Genomic DNA, 20,711 nt, shown 5'->3' on the forward strand with positions numbered 1-20,711 from the left:
TACCATCCAAAAAAACGAATCTTAGAGCAACATAGTGAGCTCTATTTTCATGTCATCTGACCAGAGGTCCGGTTCATATCCAAGTGTCAATGCCGTTTCGCAAACTCCAGCCATTTACATTCGTTGGACGACATGAAAATAGAGCTCTTTGGCCACACACACTAGTGGTGGGTTTGGAGTCGAAAAGAGAATTCTTGAGCAGAAAAGAACCCCATATATACTGTAGAATATGGTGGTGGAGCTTTGATGTTATGGGGCTAATATCCTTCCACTGGTCCTGGGGCCTTTGCTGAGGTCAACGGCATCATGAACTTTACCCAGTACCAGGATATGTTAGCCAAAAACCTTGTTGCCTCTGCCAGGAGGCTGAAACTTGGCCGCAAGTGGATCTTCCAGCAACACAATCACCCCAAGAACACATCAAAATCCACAAAGAAATGTTTAATTGGTCACAAAAATCAACAATTTGCAGTGGCAATCTCGTTCTCAGGACTTGAAATCCTTTGAAAACCTGTGGTTTGAATTGAAGAGGGAAGTCCATAAGAGCAGACAAAGGATTTCAAGGATCTGGAAGGATTCTGTATGGAGGACTGTTCTAAGATCCCTCCCAATGTGTTCTCCAATCTCATATAACAGTTTAGAAAAAGGCTCAGTGCCATTACCCTCGCAAGGTGAGTTATTGAAAGGTATTGAAAACAGGGGTGTCAATAATTTTGACCCCTACCTTTTCGCAAAAAAATATTATATTACTTGTTAAACAAAGTCTCTTTCTCCAAGCAATTGTATTAGTATAAAATAATATAATTTTAGTATTTAGTAAATAGTTTCTTAACTCTATTTCTTGAACTGCATTGTTGGTTAAAGGCTCGTGAGTAAGCATTTCACGGTAAGGTCTCCTCCACCTATTGTGTTCGGCGCGTATGACAAATAAAATTTGATTTGATCGTCACTTTACCCTTACCTTTCTGTACATATTACCTCAATTACCTCAACTAACCTGTAACCCCGCACATTGACTCGGTACTCCCTGTACATAGCCTCGTTATTGTTATTTTATTGTTGCTCTTTTATTTTTTTCTTTCGTTTATTTAGTAAATACTTGTCTTCACTCTTATTTTTCTTTAAAAACTGCATTGATGGTTAAGGGTTAGGGCATGTGACATAACATTTGATTTGAATTTCACTTTCATTTTTTGCATACAATTACAGCTCAGTATTTGAATGATATTACAGTCATTTTCACTCATCTTTATCAAGGTTGTCAATCATGTCGGACCTCACTGTATATCCATTGTTTTTATCAGAATTCCTCAAGCTCAGTTGGTTGGGAATCATTGATGGACAGCAATATTCAAACCTTGTTTGCAGATTTAAGTCAGGGCGGAGTCTGGACCATTCAGAAACACTCCACACCTCTTTGCCATTCAAATGTGTGTAATTGTCCCACAGAAAGAAAAAAAACTTCTATCCCAGGGTTAGGTCTTCAGATGACTTAGGGGGTTTTACCCGGGCTTTGCTCCTTTCATATTTATTTTGCTCCTAACAAACTTCTCAGTCCCTGCTGGTGACAAGCAGACTCATAACATGATGCTGCCACCACAATACTTAGAAATACAAATGGATCAACAATATTGCATTCACTCTACATTACTGGCCTCTATGACAAAGTGAAAATATGGAAGCCTGTGTTAAAAAAAAAATCACTCTAAATCTTCCATTCTGTTTGCATCAAGACCGTTAAGTAATACGGCAAGACAACACAGCAGAAATATTCACTTTTTGTTCTGATTTAAAAACTACAGATTTGGGTCAAATCCAATACAACACAACACAGAGTGTAACCCAGAGACAATGTTTGAATATAGCTGTCCATTTAACGATTCCCAACCAAATTTACTGAGCTTGAGCAATTTTGACAAACACAACGGACGAACAGTGCATTTGGAAAGTATTCAGACCCCATTACTTTTTCCACATTTTGTTATGTTACAACCTTCTTCTAAAATGGATTAAATCGTTTTTTTCCCCTCATCAACCAGCAACCTAAAATTTTGCAAATTTCTACAAACATTTTAACTGAAATATAACATTTACATAAGTATTCAGACCCTTTACTTAGTACCTTGTTGAAGCACCTTTGGCAGTGATTACAGCCTCGAGTCTTCTTGGGTATGACACTACAAGCTTGGCACACCTGTATTTGGGGAGTTTCTCCCATTCCTCTCTGCAGATCCTTTCAAGCTCTGTCAGGTTGGATGGGGAGCGTTGCTTCACAGCTATTTTCTGGTCTCTCCAGAGATGTTTGATCGGTCCCGGCTCCGGCTGGGCCACACAAGAACATTCAGAGACTTGTCTCGAAGCCAGTCCTGCGTTGTCTTGGCTATGTGCTTAGGGTCAATGCCCTGTTGGAAGGTGAAACTTTGCCCCAGTCTGAGGTTCTGAGCGCTCTGTAGCAGGTTTTCATCAATCTCTGTACTTTGCTCCGTTATTATTTCCCTTGATCCTGAATAGTCTCCCAGTCCCTGCCGCTAAAAAACATCCCCACAGCATGATGCTGCTGCCACCATGCTTCATGCATGGATGTTGGCAGGTTTCCTCCAGACGTGACGCTTGGCATTCAGGCCAAAGAGTTCAATCTTGGTTTCATCCGACCAGAGAATCTTGTTTCTCATGGTCTGAGTCTTTTAGGTGCCTCTTGGCAAATTTCAAGCGGGCTGTCATGTGCCTTTCACTGAGGAGTGGCTTCCGTCTGGTCACTCTACCATAAAGGCCTGATTGATGGTTGTCCTGAAAGGTTCTCCCATCTCCACAGAGGAACTCTGGAGCTCAGTCAGAGTGACCATGTCATCTCCCTGAAAAAGGCCCTTCTTCCCTTGATTGCTCAGTTTGGACAAGCAGCCAGCTCTAGGAAGGGTCTTGGTTGATCCAAACTTCTTCCATTTAAGAAGAATGGATGATGGAGGCCAATTTCAACCCTGCAGAAATTGATTGGTACCCTTCCCCAGATCTGTGGCTCGATACAATCCGGTCTCGGAGCTCTACGGAAAATTCCTTCAAACTTGTTTTTTGCTCTGACATGCACTGTCAACTGTGGGACCTTATATAGACAGGTGTGAGCCTTTCCAAATCATGTCCAATCAATTTAATTTACCACAGGTGGACTCCAAAAAGTTGTAGAAACATCTCAAGGATGGTCAATGGAAACAGGATGCACCTGAGCTCAATTTCAAGTCTCATAGCAAATTGTCTGAATGCTTATGGAAATAAGGTATTTCTGTTTTTTATTTGTAATACATTTCCAAATTTTCTAAAAACGTGTTTTCGCTTTGGTATTATGGGGTATCTTGTGTAGACTGATATTTTTTTATTTAATACATTTTATAACAAGGCTGTAACGTAACAGAATTTGGAAAAAGTCAAGGGGCCTGAATACCTTATGTTGGGCTAAGAGTTGCAAAGTCGGTAGAATATTATTCCAAATTATTCACAAGACGTGCGCAATCAAGAGATATATTTTTTTTTTTGTATAACATCTTTTACTTTGAGAATGTGGAGTAGGTTGTGTTGATCAGTAGGGGGGGGGGGGAAATGTAATTTGATCCCTGTTTAGATTTAAGGCAGCAAAATGTGAAGACTGTGCAAGGGGTGTGTAGACTTTCACTAGGCACCGTGCATATCGATTACCCGAGTGCCTCCGGTGTTTTTAATGGTAGGAGGCAGGAGGAAGAAAATGATATATGCATTAGCTTTATAAAGTCTCCCACCTCACTCCCTATGCAACTCCTCTCCACTCCCTACAAAAATGGGCCTATTGTGATGGCTGTATTTACTTGAATGGTTTCTCTCTCAAGTCTTTTCTCCCATTGTGCGTCATCAAGAGGATTAAGTCAGTGAACTGAGTCTGGGCCTGAACTGTATTAGGCTATTGGATGAAGGAAACGGCGTATGGTGGACTTTGTATACGTTATAAAATGGATCTCAATAAAAAATCCCCCCAGATAATGTAAACCGTGTCGCGTTACCATGTTAAATGGTAAGTCGCTCTGGATAAGAGCGTCTGCTAAATGACTTAAATGTCAATGTAAATGTTAAATAGCACAAATTAATCCTCCTTATTTGAAACAGGGAATTTAAATCAAATCACATTTGATTTGTCACATACACATGGTTAGCAAATGTTAATGGGAGTGCAGTGAAATGCTTGTAATTCATAAGAGGTCTGTAGCTATAGTGCATTACTCAGTGGTCTAATCCTCCTAAAAGGTCATATATATAAATCGTAGTTCATCTCTATGGTGATGTATTATTTTAGAATGTATTCAGCTGTTATAGTATTTTCATGGCTCTGTTTCAAAGGATGGACTCGTCATCTCATCATGCTACAGTATTTAATATAGAATCTCTCTCTCTCTCTCTCTCTCTCTCTCTCTCTCTCTCTCTCTCTCTCTCTCTCTCTCTCTGCGTCAAGTTGGAGAACAACTTCGACGACATCAAGCACACGACTTTGAGCGAACGGGGGGCACTCCGCGAGGCGTTCAGGTGAGAGGAGGAAGCGAGGAGAGGAAAGGGGGGGATCACCATGGAAACGTCCCCGTTGCCATGACAGGAGTGGTGATGGAAGGATGGGGATGGGGATGGGGGGGGGGGGGGGGTTCTAAGTCATTCCTCATTATTGGAGGAACAAATGAGTTTCATAGCCACCATTCAGCCTCTCCCTCTCGGAGGGGTGCATTTGTCTGAAGGGGAGGCCTCCCCCGAGGCCAGCGTCTTGGCTCTTAAACACAGGAAACGCCAAGCCTGGCTGCACGCTGGGAAAAAATGTAAATGTTTCATTTGTTGCTGCTCGCTAGAAAATAATGCTTATGGGAGTCCCCAGGCAGTATTGGAGTACTTTAAGTGTTGACTCATAAGGGTGTTTGCAATTAGAGCTCAAGATTTATTTAGCAGTCATTGGAAATCACAGGAGGGAGACCTTTGACATTGTGACAAGATTGCCAATCTGTTCTCTTGTCTGAAGATGTTTGCTTTACCACATGGCTAGCTACATCAAGGACCGATTTAATTCCACAGTGACAAATAACATGCATACATCTCAAAGTCTGTCATAAGTAGAAGTACATTACATGACCAAAACATACATATAGATAGACTGTACTGAAATATAATAATTATAATAATGGTTCCATAAGCCATTTTACTAGAATAAAGTACTGTATATGGTTCAGTTTTTATCATTGTGAGTTCTGTTTGAGCAGCCAATAAGATTCACATGTTTGAAACAAGATGACACTAGTTCTTTTAACAGAGTGTGTTTGATCAATACCTCTCGGAACTATTTTGAAAGTGAACTTTATTCTGTTGGTCTATGCTTCCCTCTGTTTGCTGAGTCAACACAGCCAGCATAGTTGTAAGGTCAGTTGGGTTGTTACGGCTCAACTTACCTTGTCCACTATGCTTTCTATGTTCTAAGCTATGTTTTCAACACTATTATGTTTACATGAACTCTGATTATTTCCAGGTATAGACAACATCCTAAAAAATAAATGTAGATATCTTTATTAGAAAGAATACTATTTTTGCGTTGACAGAGTGATGCTTAATGTAAAAAAAAAATGGCTCAACATACCCCACTATTCCCTACATGTGAGAGCGGGCGAGGGCCCCTGCAATGCTAGTGAAAGATGCAGGTTCCCTGACAGCTAATAACGTCTGACATCAAAGTCCAGCCCGTGCCTTTATCTCACCACGGTCACAGTAAAAGGCAAAGGAAGGGCTGGGGAGTCGGAGAGGGAGGGGAGGGGGAGTGTTCCTCCTAGGGTAAGGAGGGGGAGTGTTCCTCCTAGGGTAAGGAGGGTGTGTGTGTGTGTGTGTGTGTGTACCTCCTAGGGTAGGCGATGAGGGGTTGAGTGTGAGGGTGGGTGGGTGGTAGGGCTGGTGGGGTGTGTTGTCAGTGGCCACGGACTGCTGCAGCTTGCAGACATCCTGTTCTCATTACTTATGTTGAGTCATCCAGGATCCAGGAAGTGATGTATACAGCAGGGGTTGGAACATCATTTTGTCCCCAATAGTTTGGTTCTGAATAGAACCATTCTTTTTTTTGTTCCATTCCACTGCAAAATAAAGTCATGAACCGGTTCGAACCAGAAACAGTACCGGTTTAAATCGTTCCTTTCTGTTCCTTTTTAAACCTTTGAAGTATATATATATACACACTACCGGTCCAAAGTTTTAGAACACCTACTCATTCAAGGGTTTTTCTTTATTTGTACAATTTACTACATTGTAGAATAACAGTGACGACATTAAAACGATGAAATAATACATATGGAATCGTAACCAAAAAATGTTAAACTAATCAAAATATATTTTCTATTCTTCAAAGTAGCCAAATCACAGACAGTGTCACCAGCAAAGCACCCCCACACCATAACTCCTCCTCCATGCTTTACGGTGGGAAATACACATCCGTTCACCAACACCGAGTCTCACAAAGACACGGCGGTTGGAACCAAAAATCTCCAATTTGGACTCCAGACCAAAGGACACATTTCCACCTGAGGCTGTTCTCTAATGAACTTATCCTCTGCAGCAGAGGTAACTCTGGGTCTTCCATTCCTGTGACGGTCCTCATGAGAGCCATTTTCATAATAGCGCTTGATGGTTTATTGCGACTGCAATGAGTAGATGTTCTAAAAACCTTTGACCGGTAGTGTATTTTTTACAATTTAGCTCAACATTAATTTACTCCACCAATCAGTGCTGATAGAGCAGCTTGGCTCTGTAGCGGGTAAGTGATTTAATCTGTATAGAGAAGTCATTAAGAGCAAATTGTATTTTGCAATAACAGCATGGTTTAATCACAATGAAAGAAAAACACACACACAGTGCTGTCAGTCACAGTGTAGAGCGTGAGATGCAACTAACATTTTGAGGGTGAGGAGAGAACGAGAGAGGATGGAGGAAGCTTGCTTTGAAGCGCAGGGCATCATGTTATGACATGCAATTGTCTGAATTTGGCCCACAGAATTATACCTATGGCGGAGCAGCTTCTATTGAGGAACTTTGAAAATCTTTGAACTTCCGAGTTGGTTTACCATTGGACAAGAGCAAACGTTAGCTAGCTAACTAACAGGCTTTTGTGTGTAGAGCAGCACTAGAATTCAAAACACGTCTTACCTTTTTGTATCGTGGTTAAGAAATCCAATGTGAAACATGATAACTATAGTATCCTTAATTAGCATTGAAAAAGTCAATCCATTCTTCTCTAATTAAACATCTCCCTAATTTCTGAATTAGGCTTGTAACGTTGTCAGGAGGCTGTGCTTCAGAGGGGAGGGGGAGGTAGCTTACACAAACACACACACACACACCCACTGGCACAACATTTTCGGGCTGACAAGCAGATGCTGGTATACATTTCTGAATGACAGAGTGAGGGCTTTGCATAGATGCATTGTTGCGATTTTTGTGGGACTGGAAAAGAATGTCTGGAATGTAAAAGTAGCGATATTAACTGGTTCCCATGCTTTTAAAAGAACAGTTCTGTTCCCGGAACAGAATGGATCACTTTCAGTTCGGGTTCTGTTCCACAAATCATTTTGTTATTTTCTTTTTTTTTTAATTCTGTTCCCTGAAATGGATCCAACCCTTGATGTACAGTATTATATCATTCATAGATTATGTTTTAAATGCACATAAGTGTGGTACGGAATGCACATATTTCTGTTTGAAAAGTATATTGTTCAAAACAAGCTGTGTTCAGTTACTTACTACTCTACCACTCAGTGACTCTACTAGCAACAGCAGCAGGGTGCACAGCCGTACAAACATTGCTTGGATTGTTTTGGCTGCTATGCGGGGGAACTACCCCCAATGAAATCTCAGGATTCCACAGCAGAAAGTAAGTGGACCGCCCTGAGGCGCTCAAATATCACTCAGTCAGAACTTCTGGGGTCTGCTCTAGTCTCCCTCCCAACGAGTCTCTCATGCCAGACGGCTTACTTCCTCACGTGAGCCTAGATCTTCTCTGTCATGTGCAGATGGAGCTAAAGCAAAAAGCTCATTGTAATTGCATTTTATGTCACTAATTATAACAGTCGTGGGAGTATTCACACCCCTTTACTTATTCAACATTTTGTTACGTTACAGCCTTCGAAATGGATTTCTCTTCATCAATGTACACACAATACCCCATAATGATGAAGCGAAAACAGATTTTTTTTTAAACCCAGAAATACCTTATTTACATAAGTATTTAGACCTTTTGCTATGATGCTCAAAATGTTGCTCAGGTGCATCCTGTTTCCATTGATCATCCTTGAGATGTTTCTACACCTTGATTGGAGTCCACTTGTGGTAAATTCTATTGATTGGACATGATTTGGAAATGCACACACCTGTCTACAGTAAATAAGGTCCCACAGTTGACAATGCATATCAGATCAAAAACCAAGCCAGGAAGTCAAAGAAATTGTCCGTAGAACTCAGAGACAGGATTATGTCGAGGCGCATATCTGGGGAAGGGTACTAAAACATTTCTGCAACATTGAAGGTCCCCAAGAATACAGTGGCCTCCATCATTCTTAAATGAAACAAGTTTGGAACCACCAAGACCCTTCCTAGAGCTGGCCGCTCGGGCCATACTGAGCAATCGAGGGAGAAGGGCCTTGGTCAGGGATGTGACCAAGAATCCGATGGTCACTTTGCCAGAGCTCCAAAGTTCCTCTGTGGAGATGGGAGAACCAGAAGCACAGCCATCTCTGCAGCACTCCAACAAATCAAGCCTTTTTTTTGGTAGAGTGGCCAGACGGAAGCCACTCCTCAGTAAAAGGCACATGACAGCCCGCTTGGAGTTTTCCAAAAGGCACGTAAAGACTCTCAGACCATGAGAAGGAAGATTATCTGATGAAACCAAGTTTGAACTCTGGCCTGAATACCAAGCATCACGTCTGGAGGAAACCTGGCACCATCCCTGCAGTGAAGCATGGTGGCAGCAGCATCATGCTGTGGGGAAGTTTTTCAGCGGCAGGGACTAGGAGACTAGTCAAGATCAATGGAAAGATGAACGGAGCTAAGAACAGACAGATCCTTGATGAAAACCTGCTCTAGATCGCCCAGGACCTCAGACTGGGGCGAAGATTCACCTTGCAACAGGACAATGACCTTAAGCACACAGCCAAGACAATGCAGGACTGGCATCGGCACAAGTCTCTGAATGTCCTTGAGTGGCTTAGCCTGAGCCCAGACTTGAACCCGATCTAACATATTTGGAGAGACGTGAAAATAGCTGTGCAGCGATGCTCCCTATCCAACATGACAGAGCTTGAGAGGATCTGCAGAGAATAATTGGAGAAACTCGCCAAATACAGGTGTGCTAAGCTTGTAGCGCCATACCCAAGAAGACTCATGGCTGTAATCGCTGCCAAAGGTGCTTCAACAAAGTATTGCGTAAATGGTCAGCATACTTACAGTACCAGTCAAAGGTTTGGACACACTTACTCATTCAAGGCTTTTTCTTTATTTTTTACTATTTTCTACATTGTAAAATAATAGTGAAGACGTCAAAACTATGAAATAACACATATGGAATCACGTAGTAAAAAATGGTTAAACAAGTCTAAATATATTTCAGATTGTTCAAAGTAGCCACTCTTTGCCTTGATGACAGCTTTGCACACTCTTGACATTCTCTCAACCAGCTTCACCTGGAATTATTTTCCAACAGTCTTGAAGGAGTTCCCACATATGCTGAGCACTTCTTGGCTGTTTTTTCTTCACTCTGCATTCCAACTCATCCCGAACTATCGTAATTGAGTTGAGGTCGGTTGGTTGTGGAGGTCAGGTCATCTGATGCAGCACTCCATCACTCTCCTTCTTGGTTAAATAGTCATTCCACAGCCTGGAGGTGTGTTGGGTTGTTGTCCTGTTGAAAAACAAATGCTAGTCCCACTAAGCGCACACCATAACTCCTCCTCCATGTCTGACGGTGGGAACCACACATGCAGAGATAATCTGTTCACCTTCTCCGCGTCTCACAAAGCCATGGCGGTTGGAACCAAAAATCTCAAATTTGGACTCATCAGACCAAAGGACAGATTCCCACTGGTCTTATGTCCATTGATTGTGTTTCCTGGCCCAAGCAAGTCTCTTCTTATTATTTGTGTCTTTTAGTAGTGGTTTCTTTGCAGCAATTCAGCCATGAAGGCCTGATTCACACAGTCTCCTCTGAACAGTTGATGTTGAGATGTGTCAGTTACTTGAACTCTGTGAAGCATTTATTTGGGCTGCCATTTCTGGGGCTGGTCACACTAATGAAATTATCCTCTGCAGCAGAGGTAACTCTGGGTATTCCTGTCCTGTGACGGTCCTCATGAGAGCCAGTTTCATCATACCGCTTGATTGTTTTTTGTGACTGCACTTGAAGAAACTTTTAAAGTTCTTGAAATGTCCTGTATATTGACTGACCTTCATGTCTTAAAGTAATGATGAACTATTGTTTTTCTTTGCTTTTTTGAGCTGTTCTTGCCATAATATGGAATTGGTATTTTACCAAATAGGGCTATCTTCTGTACACCAACCCTACCTTCCCACAACACAAGTGAGTGGCTCAAGCACATTCAGAAGGATAGAAATTCCACAAATTCACTTTTTAACTTCTTATGGCTGAGGGCAGTATTGAGTAGCTTGGATGAATAAGGTGCCCAGAGTAAACTTCCTGCTCCTCAGTCCCTTTTGCTAATATATGCATAATATTAGTATTATTGAATAGAACACACTCTGAAGTTACTAAAACTGTTTGAATGATGTCTGTGAGTATAACAGAACTCATATGGCAGGCAAAAACCTAAGAAAAAAATCCAACCAGGGAGTAGGAAATCTGAGGTTGGTCGATATTCAACTCAGCCCCTATTGAAGATACAGTGGGATATTGGTCAAGTTGCACTTCCTAAGGCTTCTACTAGATGTCAACCGTCTTTAGAAACTTGTTTGAGGCTTCTTCTATGAAGGGGGGCCGAATGAGAGGGGATTGAGTCAGAGGTCTGCCAGCAGTCACGCGCTGGTCACACGCATTCACATGAGAGGTAGCTCCCGTTCCTTTGCTTTTCTGAAGACAAAGGAATTCTCCGGTTGGAATATTATTGAAGTTTTATGTTAAAAAACATCCTAAAGATTGATTCTATACTTCGTTTGACAAGTTTCTACGGACTGTAACGGAACTTTTTGACATTTCGTCTGCAACTAGTTGTCTGGTCTCACGCGCGTCGTGAGTTTTGATTTGTTTACCAAACGCGCTAACAAAAGTAGCTATTTGAACATAAATGATGGACATCAACGAATAATACAAACATTTATTGTGGAACTGGGATTCCTGGGAGTGCATTCTGATGAAAATCATCAAAGGTAAGTGAATATTTATAATGTTATTTCTGACTTCTGCTGACTCAAACATGGCAGATATATGTATTTGTTGTCTGAGCACCGTACTCAGATTATTGCATGGTTTGCTTTTTCCGTAAAGCTTTTTTGAAATCTGACACAGCGGTTGCATTAAGGAGAAGTATAATCTTTAAATCCCTGCATAACATTTGTATTTTCATCAACATTTATAATGAGTATGTCTGTAAATTGTGTCTCTCTGCAAAATCACCAGATGTTTTTGGAACTACTGAACATAACGCGCCAATGTATACTGAGATTTTTTTATATAAATATTGACTTTATTGAACAAAACATACATGTATTGTGTAACATGAAGTCCTATGAGTGTCATCTGATGAAGATCAAAGGTTATTGATTAATTCTCTCTCTTTTTCTGATTTTTGTGATTCCACTCTTTGGCTGGAAAAATGGCTGTGTGTGTTTTTGTGACTTGGCACTGACCTAACATAATCGTTTGTGGTGCTTTCCCTGTAAAGCCTATTCGAAATCGGAGACTGTGGTGGGATTAACAACAAGATTACCTTTAAAATGGTATAAGATACTTGTATGTTTGAGGAATTTTAATTATGAGATTTCTGTTGTTTTGAATTTGGCGTCCTGCACTTTCATTGGCTGTTGTCATATCGATCCGGTCAACGGGATTTCAACCCTAAGAAGTTTAACAAGGCATACCTGTTAATTGAAATCCATTCCAGGTGACTACCTCATGAAGCTGGTTGAGAGAATGCCAAGAGTGTGCAAAGCTGTCATCAAGTTAAATGGAGGCTACATTGAAGAATCTCAAATATATTTATTTGTTTAACACATTTTTGGTTGCTACAAGATTCCATATGTGATATTTCATAGTGTTGATGTCTTCACTATTATTCTACAATGTAGAAAATAGTAAAAATAAAGAAGATGTGTCCAAACTTTTAATTGTTGCTGTATATACAAAAGTATGTGGATACCCCTTTAAATTAGTGGATTCATTGGACTCCGGAGCATTGGAAACACATTTTCTGGAATGATGAATCACGCTTCACCATCTAACATTCCTACAGGACAAATCTGGGTTTGGCGGATTCCAGAAGCTACCTGCCCCAGTGCATATAGTGCCAACTGTAATGTTTGGTGGAGAAGGAAAAATGGTCTGAGGCTGTTTTTCATTGGTCGGGCTAGGCCCCTTAGTTCAAGAAAGGAAATCGGAACTCTACAGCATACAATGACATTCTAGATGATTCTGTGCTTAAAAGTTTGGGAAAGGCCCTTTCCTGTTTCAGCAAGACCCCCGTGCACAAAGTGAAGTGCATATAGAAAAGCTTTGTCAAAATCTATGTGGAAGAACTTGACTGCACAGATCCCTGACCTCAACTCCATCGAACACCTTTGGAAAGAATTGGAACACAGACTGCGCGCCAGGCCTAATTGCCCAAAATCAGTAAAGGGGGAACCAACTCCATATTAATACCCATGATTTTGGAATGAGATGTGCGACGAGCAGGTGTCAACATACTTTTGGTCATGTAGTGTATACAGTGCCTTTGGAAAGTATTCAGACCCCTTGACTTTTTTTGTTACGTTACAGCCTCATTCTAAAATTGATACATTTTTCCTCATCTATCTACACACAATAGCCCATAATGATTAAGTAAAAAAACGTTTTAGAATTTTCTGCAAATTTATAAAAAATAAAAAACTGAAATAACACATTTACATAAGTATTCAGATCCTTTCTTCAGTACTTTGTTGAAGCACTTTTGGCAGTTGTTACAGCCTCGAGTTTTCTTGGGTATGATGCTACAAGCTTGGTGCACCTGTATTTGGGGAGTTTCTCCCATTCCTCTCTGCAGATCCTCTCAAACTCTGTCAGGCTGGATGGGGATCGTCGCTGCACAGCTATTTTCAGGTCTCTCAAGAGATATTCAATAAGGTTTAAGTCCGAGTTCTGGCTGGGCCACTCAAGGACATTCAGAGACTTGTCCCAAAGCCACTCCTGCATTGTCTTGGCTGTGTGCTTTAGGGTCGTTGTCCTGTTGAAAGCTGTACCTTTAACCCCAGTCTAAGGTCCTGAGCACTCTCTCTGTACTTCGATCCTGACTAGTCTCCCAGTCCCTGCCACTGAAAAACATCCCCACAGCATGATGCTGCCACCACCATGATTCACTGTAGATGGTGCCAGGTTTCCTCCAGACGTGACGCTTGGAATTCAGGGCAAAAGTCTGAGAATCTGTAGGTACCTTTTGGAAAACTCCAAGTGCCTTTTACTGAGGAGTGGCTTCCATCTGGCCACTCCGCCATAAAGGCCTGATTGGTGGAGTGCTGCAGAGATGGTTGTCCTTCTGGAAGGTTCTCCTATCTCCACAGAGGAACTGTAGAGCTCTGTCAGAGTGACCATCGGGTTCTTGGTCACCCCCCTGACCAAGGCCCTTCCCCTGATTGCTCAATTTGGCCAGGGGTCAGCTCTAGGAAGAGTCTTGGTGGTTCCAAACTTCTTCCATTTATGGATGATGGATGGCCACTGTGTTCTTGGGGACCTTCAATGCTGCGGAATGTTTTTGGCAACCTTCCCCAGGACTTTGTCTTGACAAAATCCAGTCTCGGAGCTCTATGGACAATTCCTTCAACCTCATGGCTTGGTTTTTGCTCCGACATGCATTGTCAACTGTGGGACCTTATATAGACAGTTGTGTGCCTTTCCAAATCATGTCCAATGAATTGAATTTACCACAGGTGGACTCCAATCAAACTGCAGAATCATGTCATGAACACGATGGGAGACAGAGAGCTGATTTCAAGCACAGGGCACAGCAGGTGGTTATTGGTAAAGGACCACAGGAGGAGGCAGGTAGCTGGGTCCAGGGGCAGGCAGAAGGTCATACACAGGGGGTCCAAAAAGCAACAGTACAGGCAGGGAAAAGGCTAGTAACGTTGTCCGGGAGATCAAGCAATAGGTTGATAACAGGATATCCGATTCCCTGCCTGTACAGCTAAAGTAGGTGGATGAGGCGGCATATCTTGGAGAACCGGTCCACTACAGCTAAAATAGTAATGAAGCACAAAGTCTGGTAGATCAGTGAGGAAATCCATGGCAATGTGGTACCATGGTCTGTGTGGTGTAGGTAACGGCTCGAGCTTACCGGTAGACAGTTGGCGAGGGCTCTTCGCCCATGCACAGACGTGACAGAAAATAACGTAATCTCGGACGTCTGCTGTTAGGGATGACCACCAGAACTTGCGTGTCAGTAGCTACCAGAACTTGCGTGTCAGTAGCTCCGTGGATCGGGTGATCCCGGGATTGCCAGAACTCAGCGAGGTATGGCACCACTGCATTAGTTGGGGCCTGATGGACGCCGGAACATAGGTCTTGCCTGCAGGGGTGTCGGGAGGTGCTGGGTTGGACGGCTGATTGGATTTCCCTCTGTATGGGTCCCACGACACAAGACGGAGGCAGGTTGGGATCGGGAGCTGGAATAGAGAAAGGGTAGTTAAATAGATGGGATAAGGAATCAGCCTTCACATTTTTCTTGCCAGGCAGATAGGTGACGGTGCAGTTGAAGTTCAATTGGGTGAAGAAGAGTGCCCAGCGAGACTGTCTGGGGTTGAGCCTCTTAGCACTTCTTAAGTACTCCAAATTGAGGTAGTCGGTAAGAACAAGGAATGGGTGATAAGCTCCCTCTAACCAGTGGCGCCACTCATTGATAGCCAGCTTAATGGCGAGGTGCTCTCAGTTCACAACATCATAGTTCTTCTGAGGGTGACAGTTTCTTGAAAAAGAAGCCACATGGGTGTAATTCATCCACCTCTGGCCTGCTCGCCTCCCTACCACTGAGGAAGTACAGTTCCCGCGCAGCCCAGTCAAAACTGTTCGCTGCTCTGGCCCCCCAATGGTGGAACAAACTCCCTCACGACGCCAGGACAGCGGAGTCAATCACCACCTTCCGGAGACACCTGAAACCCCACCTCTTTCAGGAATACCTAGGATAGGATAAAGTAATCCTTCTCACCCCCCCCCCCCTTAAAAGATTTAGATGCACTATTGTAAAGTGGCTGTTCCACTGGATGTCTTAAGGTGAACGCACCAATTTGTAAGTCGCTCTGGATAAGAGCGTCTGCTAAATGACTTAAATGTAAATGTAAATGTAATTTGGGAGGTGTCCGTACACGCTGAGAGAGAAACGCTCCTACGCTGACCTCGGATGCATCAACCTCCAGAACAAAAGGAAGGGTAGGATCTGACTGCCTAAGGATGGGTGTAGAGGTGAAGAGGCATTTCAAGGTCTGAAATGCAGTAAGGGCGGTGTCGGTCCATTGGAGGGTATGGGTTTCTTGACTGGTGAGAGCTGAGAGAGGAGTGGTTGTGCTGCTGCAGTTTTGGATGAACCGGCGGTAGTAGTTGGAAAATCCTAGGAAACATTGTAATTACTTTACGGTGGTAGGTTTGGGCCAGTTAAGCACAGCCGTGACTTTGCCTTCGTCCATGTTGGCCCCTCCTGGTGTCAACACGAAACCTAGGAAGGTTACCGTAGTGACGTGAAATGCGCTTTTCTCAGCCTTGACATAAAGAGGGTGGTCCTGTAGCCGTTGGAGGACCTGTTGCACATGCTGTACGTGTTCTGCAATGGAGGGAGAGTAGATCAAGATATCGTCAATGTATACGATGAGGAACTGGTTGATCATGTCCTGGAAAACTTCATTCATGAAGGACTGGAAGACTGCGGGAGCATTGGTGAGACCGTAGGGCATAACTAGGTATTCGTAGTGACCCCTAGCGGTGATGAACACCGTCTTCCACTCATCCCCACTTCAGATACGGACCAGGTTGTAAGCACTGCGTAGGTCCAGTTTAGAGTAGATGGTAGCCTGTCCAACTTGTTCTAGTGCGGCCGGAATCAAAAGGAAGAGGGAAGCGATTATTGATGGTAAGGCCATTGAGGGGTTGGTAATCTATGCAGCCGGTGACATGGATGGACAGATGAATCCCATGTTGAGGGCCTCTTCTATATAGGTGTCCATAGCCTCATTCTCTGGGATGGACAAGGGGTAGATCCGAGCCTTAGGGGGCAATGCCCCAGGAAGGAGGTCGATCGAGCTGTCCTCCGGGCGATGAGGGGGCTGAATGGACACCTTTTTTTGCTGAAGACACTCTGGAACTGGGCTTATACAGGTGGAATGTGGGTTGGAATGGCAGACTCCGATCCTTCTATGGAGGTGGCTCGACAGAGTAGATTGACGCAGTTCTTAAAACAGGCGGGAGACCATGACAGCAGTTCCCCTTTCCGCCAGGAGATGGCAGGGTCGTGAAGGCCTAGCCATGGGTGATCGAGGATGAGGGGTTCTTTAGGCGAAGACAACACCATTAACTGAATGACCACAGAGTGAAGGAGACCAATCTGAAGGGTGATACTTTCGGTCATGCGAGTCACAAGACCAGTTCCGAGAGGTTGTCAGTCCAGCGCATTAATCCTAATGGGAGGATTAACAGGGATTAGTTTGACTCTTAAGTGGTGTGCCAATTGTTCGTCAATGAAATTACCTGCGGCCCCAGAGTCCACTAGTCCCTCCACAAACTGAGTGGTCCCATTAGCAGAAAGAAGAGCTGGGATACCAAACTGCCTTTTGGTAATATTTAAAAATGTAAAGGTGCTTACCCTGGTGGAAGTGGAGGGGCTGTGATCACCCCTTCGTGGGGGGCAAATCGGACAGCTATTGAGTAGGTGGTTACTCTCTCCACAATAGAGGCACAGGTTTTCACGTAACCTCTGATGTCTCTCGGAAGGTGTGAGAGGGGCGCGGCCGATTTGCATGGGTTCAGGGCTATTAGACTATGGTGGACGAAGGGAGTGGAAGACTCACAGGCCATGGGCAACTGTATAGGTCGGCGGTCCACCAGTAGGTTGCCAATGGATATGGACATCCGGAAGTATTGATTTAGGTCTGTTAAATCTCCTCTGCAGGCCAGTTCGATCTGTAACTCCCGATTAAGACCCCTCCGGTAGACTGTAAGGAGCACTGGTTCACTCCATCCACTGCCAGCAGCCATGGTACGGAACTCAAGGGCATACTCAGTGGTGGAGCGACAGCCCTGTCGCAGCTCACATAACAGGTCCCCGATGTGACGACCTGAAACTGAATGGTCGAACACCTCCTTGAAGAGGGCGTGAAAACGTGATTCAGAGAACAGATCAGAACTTTGAGCGGCCCACAGGGCTGTGACCCAATCCAGAGCATTGCCTGTGAGTAGGGAGATGATGAAGTCCACCCTGTCTTTGTCAGTGCTGAAGTCATCGGGGTGATGGTCTATGTACAGGTTACATTGCATGAGGACATCCTTGACATTTCCCTGGGGAGCTGTCGTATTCATTAGGCATGGATATGGGGGAGATGAACAAGAGGAGGCTGTGGCACCTGATATCGGTGAAGCAGGAATGGACTGGTGAAGGAGCTCGCAGTTCATCGATTCGTGAGGTGAGGTATTCAGTAATGAACACGATGGGAGACAGAGAGCCGGTTTCAAGCACAGGGCACAGCAGGTGTTTATTGGTAAAGGACCACAGGAGGAGGCAGGTAGCTGGGTCCAGGGGCAGGCAGAAGGTCATACACAGGGGGTCCAAAAAGGCAACAGTACATGCAGGGAAAAGGCTAGTAACGTCGTCCAGGAGATCAGGCAATAGGTTGATAACAGGAAATCCGATAGGCTAAAGTACAGGTAGCGAATTGGCAAAAGGCGTCGTTAGTGAGGCAGGCAAAAACTATCATACATGGGAGGATTAAATTACGGGAAAACCAGCGCTCTGAATAGAAGTGTGTCACAAAGCAAACAATACCTCACAATGATGGGGTGCAAAGAACTTAACTAAATAGTGTGTGATAATGACATACAGGTGTGTGAACAGGTGATCATAATTCAGGTGATTTGGATCTGGAGAGTAAGCTGCGTTCAGGGGATCTATGTGTTTGAGAGTGTGAGCTGGAAAGTGGGCTGGAAAGTGAGCTGCGTTCAGGGGATCTACGTGTTTGAGAGTGTGAGTTGGAAGCAGACGTTTACAGATCAATGGAAACAGGATGCACCTTAGCTCAACTTCGAATCTCATAGCAAAGGGTCTAATGTTTTCTATTTTTTATAAATGTGCATACATTTCTAACAACCTGTTTTTGCTTTGGCATTATGGGGTATTGTGATTTTTTTTAAATCCATTTTATAATAATGCTGTAACGTAACAAAATGTGTAAAAATTCAAGTGGTCTGAATCATTTCTGGAGGCACAGTACATATGTATGTATATATTATTGTTATTGACTAACTCTGCAAAATTAAGTTATTTGAGAATGAAAGTTATGTTACTAGTGCATCATGCTTTGTGACATTACGTTATCTATAACCTAGTTAGATCATGTATTTTCGCTGCTTCTGGTGCACTAATTTGTTCGTGAGCTGGCTGCTTGTTCTAAAAACTATAATCTAATCTATTCAGTGGCAGCATGGGCAGCAGTGGTCATTCGGTTTTGGACATGCAAACATGAAATAGATGCATTTATGTTCAAATGTACATATCGCTTTATATATCTTCACAAAAACTATTTGTAGTTTGAAAACTTGGCATCATATTTCTGTCATGCTATTTTGTTGATAAACTCCAACCACCACCCCTCCTCTCCTAGCACCGGGTATTCAACCAACAGCAGCCGCCTATGCCTGCAACAGGGTTGTACAATTAAAGGTGAGGTGGATTTTACATGGGTTATTTAGTAAAGAACTGTATGGAAACAGAACTGAAACGGGATAAAGGAGTCTATCCTTCCTTACATACTAGGGCTGTCGAACGATTAGAATTTACTGTGATGAATCCCGATTAACCGCAAATTCAGAATGTGCTCAAAATGAGACTTTAACATTTTTTTATACAAAAAGCATTACAAGAATATTGACATCTAGATTTTGTCCAAAAGTAAATATTGGCCAAATCTGGTACATTGATTTTCTTTAACCTCAATGTCAGCTTGTTTTGACATCGCATTGTTGCTTTTAGCTGTGTATTTTGATGTTTTCGGTGTATTTTCATATGTGTGTCTTATGTGCACTGACGTGTAGTTTATTTTCAGCATTTGCTGTGTTTTTGCAGAGGGATTGCCATTTGGCTCAGTTTTTGAACATCTTTTTTTCCTTTATAAAAATCGACGGTGAGCATTTGAAGCTGCTAAGGACCCATCAGAGACGTGTGAGTTGTGACCAGACAAAAAGGCTTTCAACACAGAGACACTGAAAGGCATTGATATCCCTGGTGATTGAAGTAAGGTGCCATCATTAGTCCCTGAGACATTACGTTGTCACTAATTAGGAAGAGCAACACCTCGTCTTCCTCAAAGACTCCATTACTGCTGCGACTGAAGTCCCCCACCTCTCTTCTCCTCGGCATCACACCAGGAAGGTGGATTCATTATGACAAGAAGAGAAGAAAAAGTGTCCCTTTCCACTGATTTTCCCCCTTCCCTAGTACCCAGCACGAGTAGCTATAGACAGCAGGACGGACAGAGAGAAAGAGGAGGGTTTATTTTATACTGAAGCCAGTCTTAATTGGTCACGTCGTAAGGCAGTTTGTGTAATTATGATGACAGCGCCTGGTTTTGGAGTGGACGGTCTCGTCCCTCCACGCGTGTTCCCCAGGGCTCTCATTATGACGATTGGCGACGATGGCTTTTATAATGTGTCCCCTGTCCCATCTGAAGGAGTGAAGGGTTTCCCCAGGGTCTTTGGTCCTCTAAGAGGTTGTGTAGCACTTTAAAGTCATTCATGTCCAAGTACTAGTCTGTAATGGTGTATTTGTTTATTGTGGAATGATACTTTTGTGGAAAGAGAGTGTGCCCTACTCATTTCAATGGCTTTCAAGTGAGAAAATGTGGCGATATACGTCTGTTTTTGTAATGTCTCATTATGTGGCCTAAAAACTGTGAGTATTGTTTGTGATGTTCCTCATACACGTTCCTCATACAGCCTACAGAATATTTAAAGATGAACAATAAAGGATAGCTGCCTTTTGAAGATGCTTTATTAAGGCACTGCTGTAGGCGAACACACACACATACACACATACACACAGACACACACCTCGCACACCCCCAACACACAGGCCCCCCCACAACCACCCGCCTCCCCACACACCACAGCTCTCCCTTGTGGGTAGCAGGTGTGGGGTTGGTCCTAGCATTAGAATCGACGGTGTGTGTCTCCTATGGCAGGGCCAGGCTTAGTGGGCGTTGTGTGCAGCTGGTAGACCTTCTTCCTCTATGGACCT

At 43.4% G+C, this 20,711-nt stretch overlaps 1 protein-coding gene across 1 annotated transcript in view; it reads left to right on the plus strand.

Annotated features, from left to right (window-relative positions):
• dpydb (dihydropyrimidine dehydrogenase b) overlaps positions 1 to 20,711 on the plus strand; it is a 129,327-nt gene that overhangs the window by 12,296 nt on the left and 96,320 nt on the right. Inside the window, exons 3-4 of the mRNA XM_065013343.1 lie at positions 3,404 to 3,415; positions 4,469 to 4,539. Coding sequence (XP_064869415.1) covers positions 3,404 to 3,415; positions 4,469 to 4,539 — 83 coding nt within the window. The remainder of the gene's footprint in view (positions 1 to 3,403; positions 3,416 to 4,468; positions 4,540 to 20,711) is intronic.

This window comes from Oncorhynchus nerka, linkage group LG9b (genome assembly GCF_034236695.1).
Source record: "Oncorhynchus nerka isolate Pitt River linkage group LG9b, Oner_Uvic_2.0, whole genome shotgun sequence".
NCBI lineage: Eukaryota > Metazoa > Chordata > Actinopteri > Salmoniformes > Salmonidae > Oncorhynchus > Oncorhynchus nerka.